Here is a 20933-nt window from a genome sequence, read left to right on the forward strand (position 1 = left end):
TGTATGTATGTATGTATGTATGTGTGTATGTATGTATGTATGTATGTATGTATGTATGTATGTATGTATGTATGTATGTATGTATGTATGTATGTATGTATGTATGTATGTATGTATGTATGTATGTATGTATGTATGTATGTATGTATGTATGTATGTATGTATGTATGTATGTATGTATGTATGTATGTATGTATGTATGTGTGTATGTATGTATGTATGTATGTATGTATGTATGTATGTATGTATGTATGTATGTATGTATGTATGTATGTATGTATGTATGTATGTATGTATGTATGTATGTATGTATGTATGTATGTATGTATGTATGTATGTATGTATGTATGTATGTATGTATGTATGTATGTATGTATGTATGTATGTATGTATGTATGTATGTATGTATGTATGTATGTATGTATGTATGTATGTATGTATGTATGTATGTATGTATGTATGTATGTATGTATGTATGCATGTATGTATGTATGTATGTGTGTATGTATGTATGTATGTATGTATGTATGTATGTATGTATGTATGTATGTATGTATGTATGTATGTATGTATGTATGTATGTATGTATGTATGTATGTATGTATGTATGTATGTATGTATGTATGTATGTATGTATGTATGTATGTATGTATGTATGTATGTATGTATGTATGTATGTATGTATGTATGTATGTATGTATGTATGTATGTATGTATGTATGTATGTATGTATGTATGTATGTATGTATGTATGTATGTATGTATGTATGTATGTATGTAAGTTTGTATGTATGTTCTTTTTCAGTACCGGATTCGCCAGTATTCACCAACACCCCCATAAGTGCAACAGTGAATTCAGTCACGATCCAGGGCAGTATATCACCTGTGTTTGTTGTCAACACTCAGGGGGGCATCACTCACTACCAGATCAACAGAGACCAACTGTCTGATGTTCTTCCTTTTGTATTTGGGGTGAGGGAGAGAGTGGCTGTGGATGAAGATATGGTGATTGGGCCAGATATTGTTGAACTGGAGCCTGAAACCAGATATTACGCCAGAATGCACTCTGTCTTCATAGACCCTGTATATTGCCCTGATGGAGAGGATGGATCCACAACCAATTTGCTTTTCTGCACTGGTTAGCATTTGATTAGTGCCGAATCTTTGTTTTTTTTGGATGCGAGTGAAAGGTGAACAATAAACACTGAACAACAGTAAACTAAATGGAAAACTTAACTCTGTGAAACCTAAAAACAGTCCAGAAGCAAAATCAATTTAAATGCACTCAATACAAAATTTAATTTACCGCGAACAATTTATTGAAACAGTTTCCTATTGTTAAAATCGATAATGAAAAATGCAACAAACAAAAAATCGACAATAAAAACGATCAAAATCCATCAAAATCAAAACCATCAAAGTCAGCAAAACGATAACAAATATTAGTATCTATTTTTGATTTAGACAACAAAGACATAGAAAACAGAAACGACAATTCCTTGCAAATTTTAATATTTTGTCTCTTCATTATAATTCTTCAAAAAGGGTACCAAAAAAGGGCTCCAATTGGTTGTTTTTCAGCACCCTTGCCACCTGCTTTATTGACACGGCTTGCAGCTGACACGAATAGTGTTACAGTCCAGTTCAGTGACTTCAATGCAACGCAGAGACTAGTATTTGAGACATTCAATGCCTCAGACGAACCAGTCGGCTCTTTCTCGCCTTCCAAGGATGCTACCATTGAAACATCTGTCGTTATTGGAGACTTGGACCCTGGCAGAATTTACAACATGTCTGTAACGGCTACTTTTGCCGACGTGTGGTGCAGTTACGTTGCTGAAAGTTGCTCAAATAGGATTGTCATTTGCACTAGTAAGTACTGCAAATGATGGATGGTATTGCGCGTGTACACATAAACTGTTAACCTATATGAAACAAATAATATTTTTATTAAAAAAACCTCTTTTATCACAGATAATTAAGCTTTATGGTACACCATAAAGGCCATACAAAAATTTCTAACGCGATATTGCTATGGTTGCAAAAAATTCCAAACATGATACTTATATAACATCCAAGAATACAAGTTTATTTTTTTGTTCCAGGAGAACCTTCGAACAATCTACAAGACATTTAAATCTTTCCACACAATAACATTTTATGGTAAAATGCTACCATATATGGCTCTTATATGGCTCTTATGTAGTTCATACAAGACCATACACGTTCCATATTAGGATCAAGCATCTAGTAGGCAGCTTCAGCAATGAATTACAAATGTAAACTATTCAAAAATTCAAATATTGTCATCGCTAAAGAATTTTTTGATTTTCTTCGAAACCATATCCAAGACCATAAATTTACAAGGCCGCTAGAACGATGTTAAAGCCTTTTTGCCTTTTTAAAATTGCACATTTCTGGTCTTGTATGTCGCCATAAATGTGTGTATGGTCTTGAATATAGTTGCCAAGATTCCAGGTACTTAATTTTTTGTCAAGTTTTCCTCACTTGTTTATCTCCCCCAGATGACAATGAGTGTTTATTTTAAGAGCTTTTCATGCAGTTTCGTCTTTTTGAATGGTCAGTAATATGATTGCCAATAAAACATAGACTCAATATATGGCTTGGACATGGTTGTTAAGAAAAATTGATGCCTTGAAAATATTTCTGCGAACCCATCTAATAAGTTAAAATTTCGAATAACACAATATTTTTGTTTAAAGTCATACTAAGGAAATGAACCACGTAGGGGGAACAAGATCTGAAAAATAAACTAATTTTTAATTTTCGTTTCCTTCTACATTTCTAGTTCCTTTTTAAAAACGATCAATTCGTAAGTTGTATATGCTGATTTCAAAAGCTAAGAATACGTGACAGTCACAATTGTATTAGAAAAATGTAACTTAAGAGAAAAATGGAATATCAAAAAGATTTAAAGAACTGAAGACAAAAAGAAGATTGCAGGACATAAATGGAAAAGTTTCTTGACATTTGTTTAGAAAAGATCAATTTTCAGCCGTTTTGTAAAAGCAAATGGTAATTTCAAAACGAAATTAACGCTTAAGTACAAATAATACGGGCTAGTTTCATTTCTAGTTTATTCAATGGCATTTTGAAAGGAGAGTGTTGAGAAAAACAAATACACCTCCTAATTTCTCAATGCAACTTGATAATGGTCTCATTCCGGAAATCAATAAAAAATTTCAATGATCATTTTGTTTTGATGCTCAACTTGCTGTTGTTAAGGAAAGAGAAGATAGTGTCCGTTCGTATCAGAAATTAAAAAAGGGAATTTTTCAGATTATGCGAATAGATGCTTCAAGCGGCATTTTTCAGATTACGCGAATAGATGCTTCAAGCGGCATTTTTCAGATTATGCGAATAGATGCTGTACAGCTGTTCGAAGAACACTCGGCATCTGTCAATATAATAAACATAATTGTAGACTTGACAACTTTATGATTAATGGGTTTTTAATGCAATCAGTATACCCTGAAACGCTTTTTTAAACGTTTTTGCAATTTCTTAATAATTTTCTCTTAAATATTTTTACTGAAAAAATGATGAGGCATATAAAACATTATAAATATAGTGAATAAAAAGAAATTTGGGGGAAACTTGCTTTAGTTCCTCTTAAAAAATTTTAAGAATTACTAATCAATTCTTGGTAGCACATTTTTTTTAAAAAAGTAGCCTGAAACTGAGCATTTTTCCCCCATTTTCATTTTATTTGCGCTTTTTATTGTGTCCTATATGTCTTATAGTTTTCTTCAGTAATAGAAATATAAGTAGTAAATAATAAAAGCGTTAAGAGCAGGGGGATATTCATGCGATACTAAACATGGGAATATAGGGAGTGATCATTAGTGGGAATTAGGTTAGGAGGGATTGCATAGTTTGTACATGTAAAAACCTTTCCTTTACGCTTTATTCCAATCCTTCTTTCTTGCCGCTTTCTCAGTAGTCTTAGCGCCGCTTTCAAAACACTCAATCAATTTAAATTAAAACCAAATACCTAACTTCATGCAAAGTCAAGACCTGTAGAGTTTTGAGTGCGCGTTTCTGCGCTATTAAATTTAATTACACAGTCTAATAACGCCTTGCAGTTTCAAACACTGGTTCTTCTGGTTCATTTTCACTGGCTTCCTCGGCTTCAAAATTAATAAACGGGTTTTCGGGACTGGAGTTTTCATCCGAACTTGCATCAAAATCGACTATATCATTGCTCTCAATATCCGAATCGTTTATCAACTCAATAGCTAGAAAACCAGGGTCAGGCGGCTGCCATGTGTTGGAGCTTTGGGTGTTGGTTTCTGGAGACGAATGTGGCACAACCAAACTGTTATCCCACTCAGGACTTGAACTAAGCTGTAAGTCACTAAAATCGCCAGAATTTTCATAATCCCATTCCACATCGTTGTCGCTCCAGTTTATTTCATCTATAGCATAATCGCCCAGTTCATAGTGGCCAATAGGGAGGTTTTGTATGCCATCGGGTACTATGTAGCGTTTATTATCAAATGCTGACAAGCAGATTTTGTTTGTAGATACTGTGCGCAACGAGTGGTGGTCAGAAACAATCCGGGTGTTTTCTGCACGTACACTGTCGCCTGACAGCAGGGTATTCACAAAGTCTGCATGCCGTAGATGTTGTTGCGCAGCCTTCGTCACTCCTTTTGCTGAGAGTTTTCTACAACCTGAAAAGATAGAAAGAATATGAGAAAATATAGGCGCTATTTTATTTACTAACCCCCTATATAATAACAATACAAACTAACAAGTTCCAGATGTTTACAAACCAACTATATATATTAATAGTAAGACTAAAATTTTTGATTTCAAAGAGAATAACTTACTTGTTGACCGAATGGAGTATAGCTTTGGCTTTAAGGAGATGAATTCGGTAATGTAGTCGCCGGCGAATTCATCCTCAAATTTAAGGACTACTTTCTTGTTACTGGCAATAAACAAGAAATGATCAGACGGGTAGTTTAAAAAATCGAAATGGCTCAGAACTGACTGCGGCTTTTCTGATAATTGCTTGTAGAAGTCTGGACTTTGAACAGAATATAGGAGGCTGTCCGTATCACTATATAATAGGCGACAGTTGAAGTTTGGACGCATGACCCGATATTGGAAATAATACATGTGATATTTCGCCAAATCTAAGATAGTGGCTCCCACAAAGGTCGGAGTGTTCCAAAAGGGATATTTTGGGCGTGTCGTCGAAGCAGCCATGTTTTCACCGATTATCGTGTAGCGGTCAAACTCGAATTTAGACACTTGTTCAGCATTAAGCGTGATTGCAATTTTACTGCGGCGTCGCTTAGATTCACAGTTCTTGCCGTATACAGCGTTGCTCATTAACTTGTAAAAGTTCTCCTCGTACTTATTAGCTGCGACTTGTCGTTATTCACTGTTTAGCGTAATATATGGTGATAGCCAGCTTTCTTGTCGGAACTGCAGCACTCCATGCGCATTTTGATACACAGTTCAATATCCAGTCTGAGCAATTTCTAGTGAAACACATATCTCTCCTTATCAAAAAACGTTTGTAATAATTTCCTCACTTTTGATGTGGGCAGGTTGTGTTGCTCTTTTAAGTTAAGTTGGTATTCTCTCAACCACTCCTCTTCAACAATGTCCTTGGTAGGGGCCAGGGGGAAATCCCAGTGGTCGTCATGCAATCCTGGAGGGTATGAAAGATCGACCTCCACAGTATATCCCACGCTTGTGTGTCTAGGACCTCTTGAATTGTAACTTCTGTGTTGAATGCGAACCCTGAGAGGGGACGTTTTTCAAGTTGAATCACTCCTCGGTATAAATTTTTCGCATCAACACAGAAACCGAATGATGATCTTCCCTGCTATTGTAGTTTGGAATGTATTGGTTATTAGAAATGAAGCACCGGTTTTCGTACACAGATATGACGCCACCGCGGATTTCAGGCTCGATCATATCTAGATGTTCTCGCTCTGTCAATAACTCGACATTTGATTTACAGATTCTCAATGAAGCCTCTTTGGCCATATTGGATAATGTAAAAAAGTGCATGCAGTCCAACTTATAGGTAGTAAAACACAATTCCCTGTGAAATTCACTGACGCAGGCCAATAGTGCACAGTCTAATTTTAAGTAAGCGTCGTGGTAATCTAGAAGTGTTCCACAGCCAAGAATTTCCCACATCCTGATTGCATGAGCTAAATTACTTTCTGTAATATACACATTGGCACCGTCTAAGGTGTTTCCCCAATTTTCTAGTGGTGGTAGTTGTGTGTCAGAGAACTTGGCACGACTACTCATATACTAATAGGGATAGCAGCCTTTATTTTTTAGCAGCTGAATATTTTGACCCGAGACCGTCGGAAACAATGACTTCCTCATTTCAATTGATTCTCCGGGAGTATTTCTACGAGTTTTTCAAGTGAGCTATTCATCATTTTGAAGGAGTCGATGAACCGTAGATATTCATACACCTTCGCCGTTGTCCCTTTTTTGTTAACAAATGTGTCAAAGAGCACACCAAAGGTCATAGATATGTATTTTTCGTCCGTGGCTGGTATGACGCTGATGGTCGTTGTTGGTTCACAGTTGTTCAGAGCTAGGCAAATGTGGTGTAGGTCATAAGTTTGTATATTATGACCTACGACAGGAATGAAATTGATGTTTCTCCTTGCTCGCTTGCACTTTTCATGCGCCCACCCGAGAAATATGCCACTATAGTGACAATGGTCTGAGTCAATAGAGTTTTCTTGATCAGCGACTTCCAAAAACGGTTTCTCACAAATCCAGCATTGTGTAGCTTGAGATTTGTCCAAACTTCGCCTGTCGCCTTTGAAAAACGGATATTTTTTCTTTTGCTTGTGGATATCTCTTGCAATCTTGTGTAGCACTTTCACAAAATTAGCCTTACAGTCCTCAGTTCCGTCCACTTGGTAAAAAATTGGTTTGCTAGAGTGGTGATCAATTACTGTTAACGCAAACCCACACGGTTCATGAATCTCCTTTACTTGTGTAAAAGCTCTGCTGCTAGGTTCTCTGCATCCTGACACGGGTCTAAGAAAGGACTCAAAGTCGAAGTATATTACTAACGGTACGAACCAAGTTGCAGAGAGGTTTGTAAATTTGTATGAATTTTGATCGCTTGAAGGCATGTGAATAACTGCGGTAGCGTTGTTGCCACAGTTAGTCATGTGCACATTGTAACTTTCGAGGCCGTCTCGACATATCCAAAAGCAATTTCGACAGATCCGATAACAAAAACGAAAGTCAATACGTCGCACGTAGCAAACGACTTTTACAAGGTCAGTAATCAGTACATAGTGGTGATGATCGTCATCATACAACAGAAGTAAATCCATTACAAATTCAGATTCGTATGACGAAATTTTGAGAGGAGAAAGTTGCCCGTTTTCGTAGCCAAACATATTAACTTGAACATCATTCAGTTTTTCGAATTCAGGAATATCTTCAAAAGCATAGGCATGTCGAAATCACCTAATGGTTGATGAATTCCCGGCTGATTGTAATATCCTCAAAATCATAGGCATGTCGAATTCACCTAATGGCTTATGAATTCCCGGTTGAGTGTAAGTGGTTGGGGATTTTTTGGCGGTTTGGTAGTTCTGATCAACTTTGTCACGACTTATTCCATGATGCAGATGATATGCTGCTACATAGCAAAATCTGAAGCGCTGCTGGTCTTCGTGATTTCTAATGTTGAGCAGACCGCGACATTTGGCAATTTTAATTTGCAAAGCAATATAGGACAAGCCGCGAAATGGTCTGAAACGTGCGAATTTCACATCAACTTTCAGCACTTTTTCCAGTAACCATCCATTACCCATCGACGCAAATGTCGTTAAAACGCTCATCATTTTTTTCCACCATTCCCCAGTAGGCTGCAATCGTGAGACCGTTTGCGTAGACCGGAGTCATAGGTGAGTTGGCGTATATTTCGATGCGCTCATCTTCCGCACTATCAGACTGGTCATTATGGTACTTTATCAGCTGTAGTTTCCCACACAACTGAACATTCTGTGGCCCATGGCATAACTGCTCACTTATGAGGCTGTCGATTCTGGGTTTTTGCGCACGCATGAAGGTTTCAAGATCACGTGCTTCATCTGCGTCACTTGTCTCAAACGTTCGCAAGAGACAGTTGAATGCACCTTCCCTCGGTTTATCTCTTGGTTCAAACTCCTTGCCAAAAACGGGTAGAGAGTGCACAGAGTTCATATGCTGAGCATAAATGTGAGAGTCATTAAACCCAAGATGACAACTGCTGCAACAGTTGGTGAATCGCGAGTGCTCGGTCCTTATGTGTTGCTCGAGATTCGAGATTTTTCGCGAAGTAAATTCGCATAATGAACATTGGTAAGGGGGTAAACCAAGTTCATCCGGAAGCAAATGATGCTCATGTCTAGTCCGATTGCTAGCTGTACTGAGTGAAGAATCGCAATAACGGCAAAGGTACACCATTTTTGAGTTTTGTAATTTGGGTAGCAACAAAAGCTTTAGCTTGAGTAATAACAATTCAATTTGAGAGATGAAAGAACAGATAATGGTTTCTCGGGTTTCACCGAAACGTAGACCATGGAATACTTTGCGCGCCAATTTTGAATTTCTAAAGTGCTGCAACCTGATTGGTAGGTTTTGGCGGGCTTATTTTATTTCAAGTTTTTGTGAAGTTTTATATCTGAAAGCTAATTTTTTTCCATTTATTTCTCTAGATACCATGAGAATAGTTGAGCGGGCAACCGATAGACAGGATGCGATGACTTTTTTATTGCAAAAGTTTAATTGGTTTGCAATTAAACTTGTTCTTTTTGAGCAAAATCCCACATGAGGGCGTTGTTTGACTACTGTCTGAATCTGGATGTTATAGCAACGCTATGCAAAACTTGTGGGAATGAAAAATGCTTGTGGCGTCATGAAACGTAGGACCCCGTTGAAAAAACTGCTCCAGCATCATCAGAAAAAAAAGTTAATTTTTTCTGTCAATCAAGTCGTAAATTGTCAAAACATGACAATTATATGACAGTTACACATGTTTTTTCTTTAAACGCATTTTTCGATGACAGGTCTCAGAATAGAACTTCACATGATGCCGCCGGGGAGTGCAAAACTGCAAAAAACAGCGTTCTAACTCCTTTTTATCCGGTAGTTAGTGTTCTAATTAATGCCAGATATTAATGGGACATGAATTGCCAGATGTTTTGGAAATCGGTGAAGAAGCAGTTTTAAGACCTCGATGCTTCTGAACAAACTTATCAAACATAGCGAGGGCATTACAAATCTGCTGAAATTTCATTTTTTAAGTTAATTATTAATTTGGCTTATTAAGCGCTAATTAGCTCTTAATTAAGGGCTAAATAACTCATTAATTATTTGTCTAAATTTGACGAGTGTTTGTAGATCATTGTCTGCTGATGCCAATGAAACCCTCTTTTGCATCCCAACTATTTTTTGGAGCCCACTTTTTTGGGGTCAAAGGTCACTGTTAATATGTAAAAAAACAGCAAAAAATCGCGTTCTTTAATGTTTGTCTCAAAAATATTTTCGCAAACATCTTCTTTTTTAGCATCGGAATAGCCGGTTGGCAATTAGTTGATGATACCAAATCCTTCTTTTACCGTGTTTTCAGTAGTTTAACCTTGTCATTTGATTTATAATTAGTACAACTTCAAAGTTTCAGCTTGAATTTTACATTTTTTCGGATCTTTTAATTTATTTTTATTGCCTTTTCTGTCAGTTTTTTTTCAAAACGAGTGAGTAGCATTGTTACCTTTTACATCAATACACCTATTAATTGCATCCAAAAAGTTTTCAAGAATCTTATGACGAAGAGCTGGTTTTTCATTCCAAGAAATTTTGTTTTTTGTGAACTTTTTCTTTTTTATTTAGTTTTACAATAGTGCTTATTAGGGATAAGTTTATAAAATTAGCCGCTATTCAACACTGCAAACGAAGAACTATATGCAATGTTTTGCGTAACAGAGAAAAACTGGTAAAGATTTTGTTTTTCTTGTTTTTATTTAATATGCTGAAGCAACTAATTTTTACTGTTTGTACGTTGAAAAACTTTGTAAAATCCAATTCAAAGCACTCCATGAAGGAGTATAATTAAACAAAAGTTGATACCTAGGTTTTAAGCGTAATTTCCATTGGCTAAAACATTTCTTGGTTCTTGCTTATGGGATAATTTAATAGACATAGAACAAGTTCAAACATGTTCAATTGGAGAAAAACTGAAATCTTTTCAAAATTTTCATGTATAAACATTAAAAAAACGCTTACCTATAAACACACAAAAGAAATGAATTATTGGAAGCTCTAAATTTAAGCAAAGAAAGTGATGCTGATGAAAAGTTTAGTCTTCAAAATCACCGAGAGAGAAGAGTCCGACTTTCTTTCTTTAGGTGCTCTGCATACTTTAGGCGTCTCCAAATTGTTTGGTGTGATAGTGCTGTATTCTCCATCGCTCTCTAGAACTGGTGTTTTTGGCGATTCAAAGTTTGCCTCTGAAAGCATTGTAGTATCGGGTGTTTCCTGGCTGGTCTGTCGAATTCCATATATCCAACGAACTTGATCTCTACTGAGTGCTTCAAACAATGACGGGCTTGGGCTATGAGGCGTTGTTGTAGCGCTAGGGTCACTCAGCGGAGTTGTTGGTAAGCTTTGTCTTGAAGAACTTGCTGGTGATGTGGGCGACAGTTGAATGCCCCAAAGACTGGCTAAATTGTCACGAGCATCTTGAAATCCAAGTTGGTTTTCGAATAGTGGCACACAATCGCAATCGTACTTGAAGAGAAGTTGCTTTGTCTCATCGGGAAATGTTGCAATGTCTTGAGGCTCACACGACTACAGTTTATGTGGTGGCACTAGACCACTAGAAGTTATAACACTTCCATGAGTAGGTAAGTTTTTTCCCCGAAAAAGTAGCAACAAAATCGATAATTCATTTTGGTATTATGAAGCGGTCTGATGTAATCCAATTTTTCATACTAAAGTCTTTGTACTGTTGAATAAAAACAACATAGTTTTCGTACATGGTCTGATATACTCAAGTCCTTTGCCAGGACTCGTCAGAATCAGAGAGCAAGTAAAAAGACATTCTGAAATTTTGAAATTTGAAGAATTGTTTAAGCAAGCAACAGAAATCAGATATAGAGATAAGATAGAGAGAGAGAGAGAGAGAAAGCAACCGAAATAAGATAGAGAGAGAGAGAGAGAGAGCGCGCAACTTTAACTTCTGAAGAAAATGGTCTGAATTGTTATATCTAATTTGATTTTATGATTCAGGAATTTTCTTAGGTCACATTTGTTTTCAATCAATTATCTAGATTTTGATCCCTTGCATTTTACCCACAGGAAGACAAACTTATTGAAGCTAGCAGTTATCAGTGCACCAGACCACCAATGTTTAACGCAATATATATTTATATGTCCCATGTTTAGGTTTATGCTGTTTTATGCATAGTATTTTCTACATATGAATTTGAATTCAAATTACATACTTGAATTTTCCTTTTGTTGCCCACATTTCCTAGGACGTAAATGTATATTTTATGGCTTCTTATCAATGTGATCTCTGACCTTAAGTGTAATAAATTTTCATGGACCAAATGTGTTTACTGCACGTGCAAAATAAACAAGGGCTTTATAGAATAGTAGTTTTTCTACACGTTTTCTTGTGCCCCAAATTTTCTGATGCGTTTTTTATGTCTTCTTATCAATTTGTTCTTTGAACTTTCTTTGTAATAAAATTCCATGGTCCACGCACGTGTTAAAAATTGAACAAACATGTGCTTTACAGAAACTTGCCCAAGTTGAAAAGAATAAACAGACTCAAGTACGCCGCTGGCGTACTTGAGTCTGTATTTTCACACATGTAAACCTGTTTGCAATCAAAAACAAAGACGACACTTGTTTAATCTAAGCTTGCCGTGCCACTTTAGTGTGAGGGTTTATCCGAGGTGATCGTTTCATTTTATGTTAAATTTTACAAAAACCTCCTGTTGTCAGTATAACCAGAGACTTGATTGAAATATGCCGTTTTCTGCCACAAAAGATTCTGAGTTTGGGGATAGTTATTATGATATTTCAAAGACGGAAAAACGTTTAATCAGGGCCACCCTCAAAACGTATGAGAAGACTGGAACATATGTGTTTCTGAAACTATTCAAGAAAGTTGACGACGATTAGCTATTTCAACAAGGTCTCTCACTGACTACCGAAGAGTTTGACAAACTTATTAAAAAAGCACCAAAAATTAGGGAAACTTTTCCAATCAGTTCACAAGAAGCGGAATCAAAATTGAAGATTGACGGACCTTCTCCTGCTAAAAAAGTCGAATATAAGCTCAACGTAAAAGTCATGGTTGAAGCAATGTTTGAGCGTTCACCTAGTTACTTCAAACAGTTTCGGAAGCAGTTCAAATATTTAGTCACTAATGAAAAAATTAATTTGTCAAGCGTGAAAACTTTTGCAGTGTGTTCTCACTTTGATTCAGCATTTTGTCAGTTGACAACAACAACAAATTCTACTAACCATTTTCATGTTCTGATAGACATATCAGAAACAGCAACAACTTACGATGACATTTTTAAACGAAACAAAGCTTTCCCCGTATCTTGTCCTTTCACAACTTTCCGATACTTGTTTTCATCAGCAACCGATTTGGAGACAAAAGGCGATATCTTTTTTAAATTGAAATTAGCGGTTGATTTCAACAATAAAAACGAGGAAAAACCTGAGTCTGCAGCAACAATGCGGAAGCGCTTACCAACAATTGTTACATCATCACAACAGCAACTGCTCCAGAACAAAACTGCTGGAAACTCCAACAAAAATAATGAAAATATTGTCAAGTCAGTGAAGACGACGGTGGTGCAGAAGTCATTGCACAACATGATTTCGCCGGGCAAACAAACTCAAACTGACAATTTCAGTAGTGAAACTTTACGTAGATTTGAATCAATTTTAACTGGTCCCCATTCTGGTGCTTTTTGTCAGATTTTGGATATTTTTGTGAGTGGGTATGGAAATTTTAATATTGATACTGATTTGTCGTTCATTCGTTTTGTGTATGAAGAAAAAATTAAGTTTTGAAAAATGAATTTCTTTCAAACATTAGTAGTGTTAGGTCATCATAATATGAAGAGCAGACCGTATCAACTCATTATCAGTACATTTAACAATAGGCCGAAAACTGGAAATAAAATGAGCAATATAAATACAAAATAGTCCACATAGTTTTGAGTCTCGACTTTGAAAGGGCAGGTTTTCTAGAACTTGACATAGCTAAACGTCTCCTTGGGTAGAAACCAGTCTTCGATATACATTCTTATAGAACAATATTGGTTGCCCCTGGGGATCGGCAAAAATCAAATTATTGTTTTTGACGCATAATAGGAGCCAATGTGTTCCAGCATTATTAGACGTTGATGCATTGACTAGTAAAAATGAATTTGGTTGCAAAATTTTAGGGAAACAGTTTGCTGCGAAGGCACCCAGAAATTTGTGCTTCAGTAGCTTGCAGCGCTGAATTAAATCATTTAATTCGTCTTCGTTCATTAGTTTGACAGTATATGGTTTTTCGACACACGTCGTGCACTGTCAACGTAAATTGTACTGGTTTTTTCGCCAACTATAAAAATTTCAATGTTGTTAGGAAGAACCGCTGAGAACTTCTGCTCAACGGTTATTGATCTGTTTGTCAGCTCGGGGTAAATAAAACCATGGGAACCTTGTTGCGTGCTGGTTAAGTCAGAAATCATAAGGAAATGGCTGGGATACTCGCTCAGTTCAATTCCATGACCGTTGTCAATATAAGCCAAGTCGGATATTGTGTTAAATTAAAGACGTTTATCGTCATCTGTTGATATTGGACTTTCGGCTACAGGCAGTCCGTTGCAATAAATATATATTTGTTCGAGACCAAATTTCCGATAATGCAACGGGTTGAGTCTGTTATGTGTTTAAACAATTTGCAATTCTGCGGACTGGTTCCCGCGAGAAAATATCTTCTTGCTTCCAACTATGAAGTCCAGCTGAAGCCAAAAACGTTTTTGTATGGTTTCGAAGTAGGGATAAGATGCGGGACTACTTAACAAAGGTTTTTCAATGGTTGACATAAAGTCATCATTTAGCGTCATCTTGCGGACATACAAATTGGCCTCTAAAATTTCTACCTCGTGGTGTTTTGCAGTGTCATCGGACAAGATGACAAAAATCATCAATAGAGCGTCTGAAAGCAATGCAAAGCGTAACATCGCTAAGCAGATGTCAATCACAGGTGTAGAAGTCAACGGCAACTTTTCCATAAAAAGGGCATGCGGCTGATTTTTTAACTAATTCTTTCCTCCTGTCAATTTCTGTGATCGATAACGTAGCCGGGTTCTCTTCGAATGAGTAGCCTTGACATGCTAGCCATGTGTTTTTTTGCGTCCTTGTTTTGAGAAAATTTGGTCTCGATAAAACTGTTGTGCGCATAGTTTCCGTTGGCATTTGATAATTTCAGTCCATTTGCAGATACCGTACAATCAGAAAAGAATGAATGTAACACACTGTTGCAAAAGTATGGAGCATCAGTTTTTGCTTTGTCAGTAGGAGCTCCTGCATCGTGTTTCAAATAAGCTCCAGACGACTGAACAAATTTACATTTGATTTTGAGAAAAATCTTTTGTAATTCTATAAAATTATTCCGATCATCAGAGACTTCAAACTCTAACATAGGTCCATTTGGACTGTAGACAGGTCCCAATTTTTGGCAGAAACTTCCATCAAACGTTTCTAAGAGAGCTGGTTTTTCAAATAAATCCAGAGAACTGTGAGCTGCTTCTGTTGGCAACAAATTAGCGATCCTAGTTAACTTTGGCGAAAAAATCTGACCGACTTCTTTTCAGGGGCCTCCGAGTGGAAATGACGTTTTTCCGTTTGGTTACTGCTGTTGACCTTTTGGATGAGCACTTTGACCGACTTCTTAGTCTACGTTGTCGTAATGTTCATTTCCGTGATCCACCAGTCTGTTTTTTTTACTGTTTTAGAGATTTTGTTTTTGAGCGCTTGCTTTGGAGACTTTTTACTACTTACTACGTCCAGCAGCTCTGGAACACTCTGTTTCAACAGTTCCTTTCCAATACGTTTGGCAGTCGGTAAAATGAATCGACGTGCTAAGGGCAGAGCAACACAACAAATGCCCGCAGCCAGAGCTCCAAAGCCACTACCTCTTTGTCGATAGTGTCCAGAAAATTGCGGCAAAGAAGTTGCTTGATTTGCGTAATATGAATCCGTTTTAACTTGAAAACTTTTTGAATTGTAACGTCAAGAGAACTTTTCCTGTTACCGAGAGGGAAACCAAGTCACCTGTTTCTGTTCGCAGTTCAATAGAAATGGACTGAATTGTGTTTGTCAATAGCTTTTTGTAATCCAAGTTCGAAAAAATTTTCGATGTGTTGGCTCAACTTCGCACACACTACCGTTTTTTAAACCCTGTTTTGAATCAATGGCTCGTAAAAGAGGCGCTTTGGCATCACCCACGTACTGATGTTCAATAATGTTTGCATATACAAATATCAAATGTTTACCAGGCAACAGATCCGCTGGTAGCTCACCATAGTAAGCTTTCGTTTCGTCACTTTTCATTAACTTATCTGCAGTCGTGTTCATTTTATAGCCAATTTGAAAACCATTGCCATCAGGAACTCCCTCAAAACCAAGGATACTTGGAATTTCCTTGCTTAAAAACGTAATCCCTTCATGTTTTCCAAACAATATTTCGTATTTTCCAGAATTTCTTATTTCTCTGAAGGAAAAGTGAGGCAGTCTGGCTGTACGCTTAATTAATGCTAGAAGTTGATTTACGTTGTCAAATGTCCCTGGAATAAACCCTAATTTTGATCCGTTGTATAGTGGTAAGATAACATTGGCTTCTGCAGCCTTTTTCGAAGCTTCTTCGTATTCTTTCAAGCTGAAATCAATAGTTCCCCCTCCACAACGTTTTCAATTATCGTTGGAAAAAAAATTTCACTTAACGCTACCCTCCAATCGCCAGAAAGTTGAATTTCAACATTAAAAAAGATTCGAAAAGACGCTAGAGTATTTTATTTGAATAGCTGCATCGATGCAGACGATATAACAAGTACTGTGAACTCATCTTCAAATTGATTGCGCGCCACTTTATTTGCTGAGTTCACGAACCAGTTGTAATTCTGGCTGATAGAATTTAACCTCTATTTTTTCTTTGTTTGCGTCAATAATAGAGTAGGTTGGCGGTGAAAACGTCAGAATATCTGTAATCTCGAATACCTCGTGAGTAAAGGACTGTTTGTATCCTTTTCTGAACGCTCCGTCCTTTTTGACAAATCTAACAAAGTCTCCGATATAAAACTTGGGTTTTTGAAGGATACTTGTTTGAGCACTTAGGGAGACCAGTCTTGGTACATCTTTCTTTGTAACTTAATTGGGGGCAAGTTTAGTGACCCGGTTAACACGTGAATTAATTGTGTTCACAAACTGATCCAATTTATCAATATAAGAGTAAGTCCACTTTTCTTCAAGGTATCTGTAGATGATTTTTTTAGCGAGCGAATGTTTCTGTCTGCAAAAGCAGGCTTTTTTTCACTAAAGGTGCTATATAAATGAATCCCTCTTTTCTCACACAAGCTTTCGAAAGCTCCAAAAAACTCTTTACCATCGTCAGCCCATACCTTTAATGGTTGTTTTTAGTTGATCATTTTTTGAATGCTTGGGCTGCCTCTGTCGCATATTTCGTTTTCATGGGTTCCACTTTTAGATATCGTGGCAGACAGTCAACTGCTACCAAGAGGTATTTGACATCTCGATTGTACTGTGCAAGTTTATCAAAACGAGCTAAATCCAGAGACCAAATTTCATTAATTTCCTTTACAATGACTCTTAGTCTTGGGAATTTTAAACGAATTGAGCGGTACTTTGTGAAGGAACGTGTTGTTTCTAAATATGACCTCACTTTAGTCATTGACATTTTGCTTTGTGTATGAAGTCGCTTTGGGCTACCAAAAGAAGCAGGGCCTTTTGAATAAAGGTGCTACAAGGTGTTTCTCTCAGAAGAAGAAGTGCTCCCTTTTTTTCGGTTCGCTCTCTTTTTTGTTTGTCTTTTTGATTTTGTCATTTTTTCTTGTTGTGGGTCGTTTTGGATTACCACTTCCTGATTGTGGACTTTGTTGGGTTGGGAAGAATTCTTGTTCACTTTCATAGGCTTGTATGATTTGCTTGGCGTAAGTGTTTGCAACAAGATCAGGCTCAACCGGGAGAACAGCTAAAATTTGGGAGTATTCTGATTAACCAATTTTTTAGTAGGTTGTTGTAGATCATACAAAAATTTGGAGACTTGTACACTTGTTGGTTCTTGATTGATGTACAGTAACTTGTTTTCTTCTCCAATTGTTAATGCTTCTGATTGGAGAATAAGATCAAGCAAGATTTCTGCACATTGGATTTTGTGTTTTTCTTCCAGTTTCACTAGTGCCATTATTGATTCAAAAGTTGCGGGGGCACTTTCCGATTTTTTGTGACAACTGGATCAATTTAGCTGTCATCAATAATCGAGTCCATTTTTCGGGCTCTTATACTTCTTTTTCCCGCTCAGTTATCACTGGCTCTGTTTGAACTACTCCATCTGCTGTTTCCACGCTGCCGTCGGAACTTGGCATAATTCTTTGCTTGAGTGTTAACTGAGCTGCTTTGTTTCTATAGGCTGGGTTGTCAAGAATTTCGCTTTTTAATGGTTGTTTTGACATAAACATTCGCTTCGGAATCAGAACGAATTCTTCGGCATGCATCATGGTTTTCTCAAGTACAGATGCAAAGCTAACCGTTTTTACTAGTCCTATTTATCTTAAAAAAATTTCTTTTTTGCCTTCAAACTTGTCTGATTAGATAAAAAATTTTCTGAAAGAACTTTCTTGGGTTTCTATCAAGTTTTTCTTAATGGGAACGTTATCATTATCTACGTCCAGGAAGCATTCGCAAAGAAAATAAATAAACTTTTTAGTAGCTGACTTGATTAACATTTTTAACTTGATATCCGATACTTGCAGCATTTGCTGAAGCATACACACTTCTTTCTCTTTCATCGGTTAGATTTGTAATAACAGCTTTTGCTGAAGGTAAGTAAAATATTGAGGGGCCTGGAGGCACAATATTAGAGGAGTAACATAATGCGTCTGAAGTTTTTGGGTCTAGATCATTTAATAAATAACCAAAAGGTTGCTTTGTTGCTAACTCGTAACTTTCTCTCAAAAATTGTGTGTTGTTGTGTTGTTGACCAATTAAACCAATTTGTTGAACATCAAGAGGCAATTTAAGTAAAACAATGTGTGTTGTATTAAGATCAATCGTTCGGGACCATTTGCTTTGTTGAAACAAGTTGTGCTTCACGTAAATCACACTGATTTTTTTATGACGTCCAGTTGTCGCTATCATCTAGTTCTGATATTTGCTCAAAACTGGAAAACTTTATAAATTGCATGTTTATTTTTCTCTCAATGAACTGAAATTTAGGTTGGTCATGCTGGAGAAATAAAAAATAATTCCAATTCGGGTGAGAAGGTGTTTTGAAGTAAGATTTTGAAAATCAATTCAGTTTTTCTACAACATGAGGGGCCACAAAGCGCCATAAAAAGTCTATCGGTAATTGATATTATCTGATTCATAGTTTTGGGGTTAGGTAGAGCGTATCCAACTGTGCAAGAGAGGAGTGAAAACCAGAAAGTTGACTCTTCACAATCGAGTTTAAAAAACACCAATTTGACTAAAGAAACCCCTATAAGAAAAACTATTATGAAAATTTGCGTAAAATAACCGACCTCAGATCTTGGAACTCTAGAGTTACAAAACCGCCAAGAGCGCCTTTCTTGCTGATTTTCGTCAAAAACTAAGTCAGTTATAGCTCCTCCAGCGTCAATGTTGTCCTCGGGTTGGTTAATTTAAAACAGTTTTTCAAATTAAACAATCAATTGAAGCTCAAGTTCATGCAAAATTAATTGACAATAAAAATTCAATAACAAACAAATTGTGAGTTTTTTCCAGTTTTTTTGTAAGCAATAGTATAGTTTGCATTAACATTGTCAATTTTATCTCTGAACACAACTGACTCTACGTTGCTGTCTCTGATGCTCTCCTTGATTTCAGCCGGAAGACTTTCATCTGTGGGAGATATCTGAATTGGTACTGCATGCTTGAGCATAGGTAAAGGGGTTAGTTTCAGTCTTCACGCTTTCTCTTGCATAGACCTGGTATAATTTGAAATACTCCAAGAGGGAAAGGTACTTTTTCAGTGTTTCTATTTCTGTGTCAGTACAGGCAACTTGTTGCTTCCTTAGCACAGTATGACCACGAGTATCAACTTTCTCTTGTTCAAAAAATGTATTGGTTGGCTGGTCTTCAACCGTTATGTAACCGTAAACTGTCAAATTTGGAGACAAATTCAATTGAAGGAGAGATAGAGTTGATTTTTCCAAACGGCGACTCTTTTGTCAGCCACTGGTAAAACAATTTGGCCTTTTTAGTAGCACAGTGTCTGCTTCGTTGTCGTTTGGGACAACTCAACGCATGTAGATCACAAATTGGTATGTCGCGATATAATTTTAGGTTTTCAACCTTTGGACATAACAACGTCTCCAAATTGATAACGTCGTTTTGGATCAACTCCTTCAAAGTGTCCGCTTTTTCAGTTCCTTTTGCATAAAAATCGGCAAAGGGAAAACGAAGTTTGATGCTTTGAATAATTTTCTGCAAATAGCAATAGGGGTAATCTCCGGTCTCCCAACCCAAAACATGAAGAAATTTTGAAACCCACTGGTAAGACTTTTGTTCACTTGAGGAAAATATATTGAAGGAACTTCGGGGTCGGAAATAAACTGTATCGCTGTAATTATGAGTACAGACAGAAAGTTCTTTGATTGTAAAAACGATTTTTTATGTCGAAAGCCTTCAATATCAAGAACAACTGGTCGCAGTTTCAACATTCCAATAAACTGAACAATTTTTTCTTAAAAGTTTTCACATAGAGGCAGAAAGCTATGCCTGCCATGTGACCGAGATACTCACTTGTGACTGGAAAGGGCAAGAGGTAGGAATAACTTGGTCCTTTTTCGCTGTGTTCAAAGACAGAACCGGAAGCGCCATGGAGAATAGCATGTAATCTTAAAATTTTGTTTGACATGAAATATTTGTCAAGTGTAGAATTGTCAATGCCAATGAGACCACCATAGGGTCGTAACTTCAATGCAATATCCAAATCCAGATCAGGATCCAGGTAAAAACAAGTTGCTAAGAAATACAGATACATTTCACTATACCCTGAATATTCTTTTTTCACTTCAAGTTATAACTCGTGAATACTTTTCAAATCTAACGTTGCAATCGTTGCCATTGAGCGCTTCTTGTGAAATGACACTTTAAGCCTAATCACCCAATTTTTGTTGTAAAGCAAATAGGTAGATACATAGAAAACAAAAACATATTGAGAAAGAAATTGCAATTTAGTCCAACCAAACCTATTTCAATGGCTTTCAACGATGACCCGTTTACGATCCCCCATCCTTCCAACCCTATACTGTTATGCCCGCTTAGGATAATCCCGTTTGATCCCATGTTTATTCATCGTAAAAATTTCCGCTTGAAATAACCCATATATTCCATGTTTAAGTATCGTAAAAAATACCCAATTAAAAACCCCCTATATTCCCATGTTTAAGTATTGTATTATTACCCACCTAGGGTAAGGCCCTATATGCACACGTTCAGGATCCCAGGAATGCCCACTTGGCGATCACTCCCTATATTCCCATTCTTAAGTAACGTAAAAAAAATACCCACTTAAAGAAACCCCTATATTCCCATGTTTAAGTATTGTAAGACCCAATTAATTTCACCCCCTATATTCC

At 36.8% G+C, this 20933-nt stretch overlaps 1 protein-coding gene across 1 annotated transcript in view; it reads left to right on the forward strand.

Moving 5' to 3' along the window:
- Positions 1–805: 805 nt before the first annotated feature.
- LOC142355671 (uncharacterized) overlaps positions 806–20933 on the forward strand; it is a gene marked incomplete at both ends in the record, with an annotated part of 45032 nt that continues 24904 nt past the window's right edge. Inside the window, 2 exons of the mRNA XM_075407752.1 lie at positions 806–1138; positions 1582–1872. Coding sequence (XP_075263867.1) covers positions 806–1138; positions 1582–1872 — 624 coding nt within the window. The remainder of the gene's footprint in view (positions 1139–1581; positions 1873–20933) is intronic.

This window comes from Convolutriloba macropyga, unplaced genomic scaffold (genome assembly GCF_964194025.1).
Source record: "Convolutriloba macropyga unplaced genomic scaffold, txConMacr16.3 SCAFFOLD_1533, whole genome shotgun sequence".
Taxonomy (NCBI): Eukaryota; Metazoa; Xenacoelomorpha; order Acoela; family Convolutidae; genus Convolutriloba; species Convolutriloba macropyga.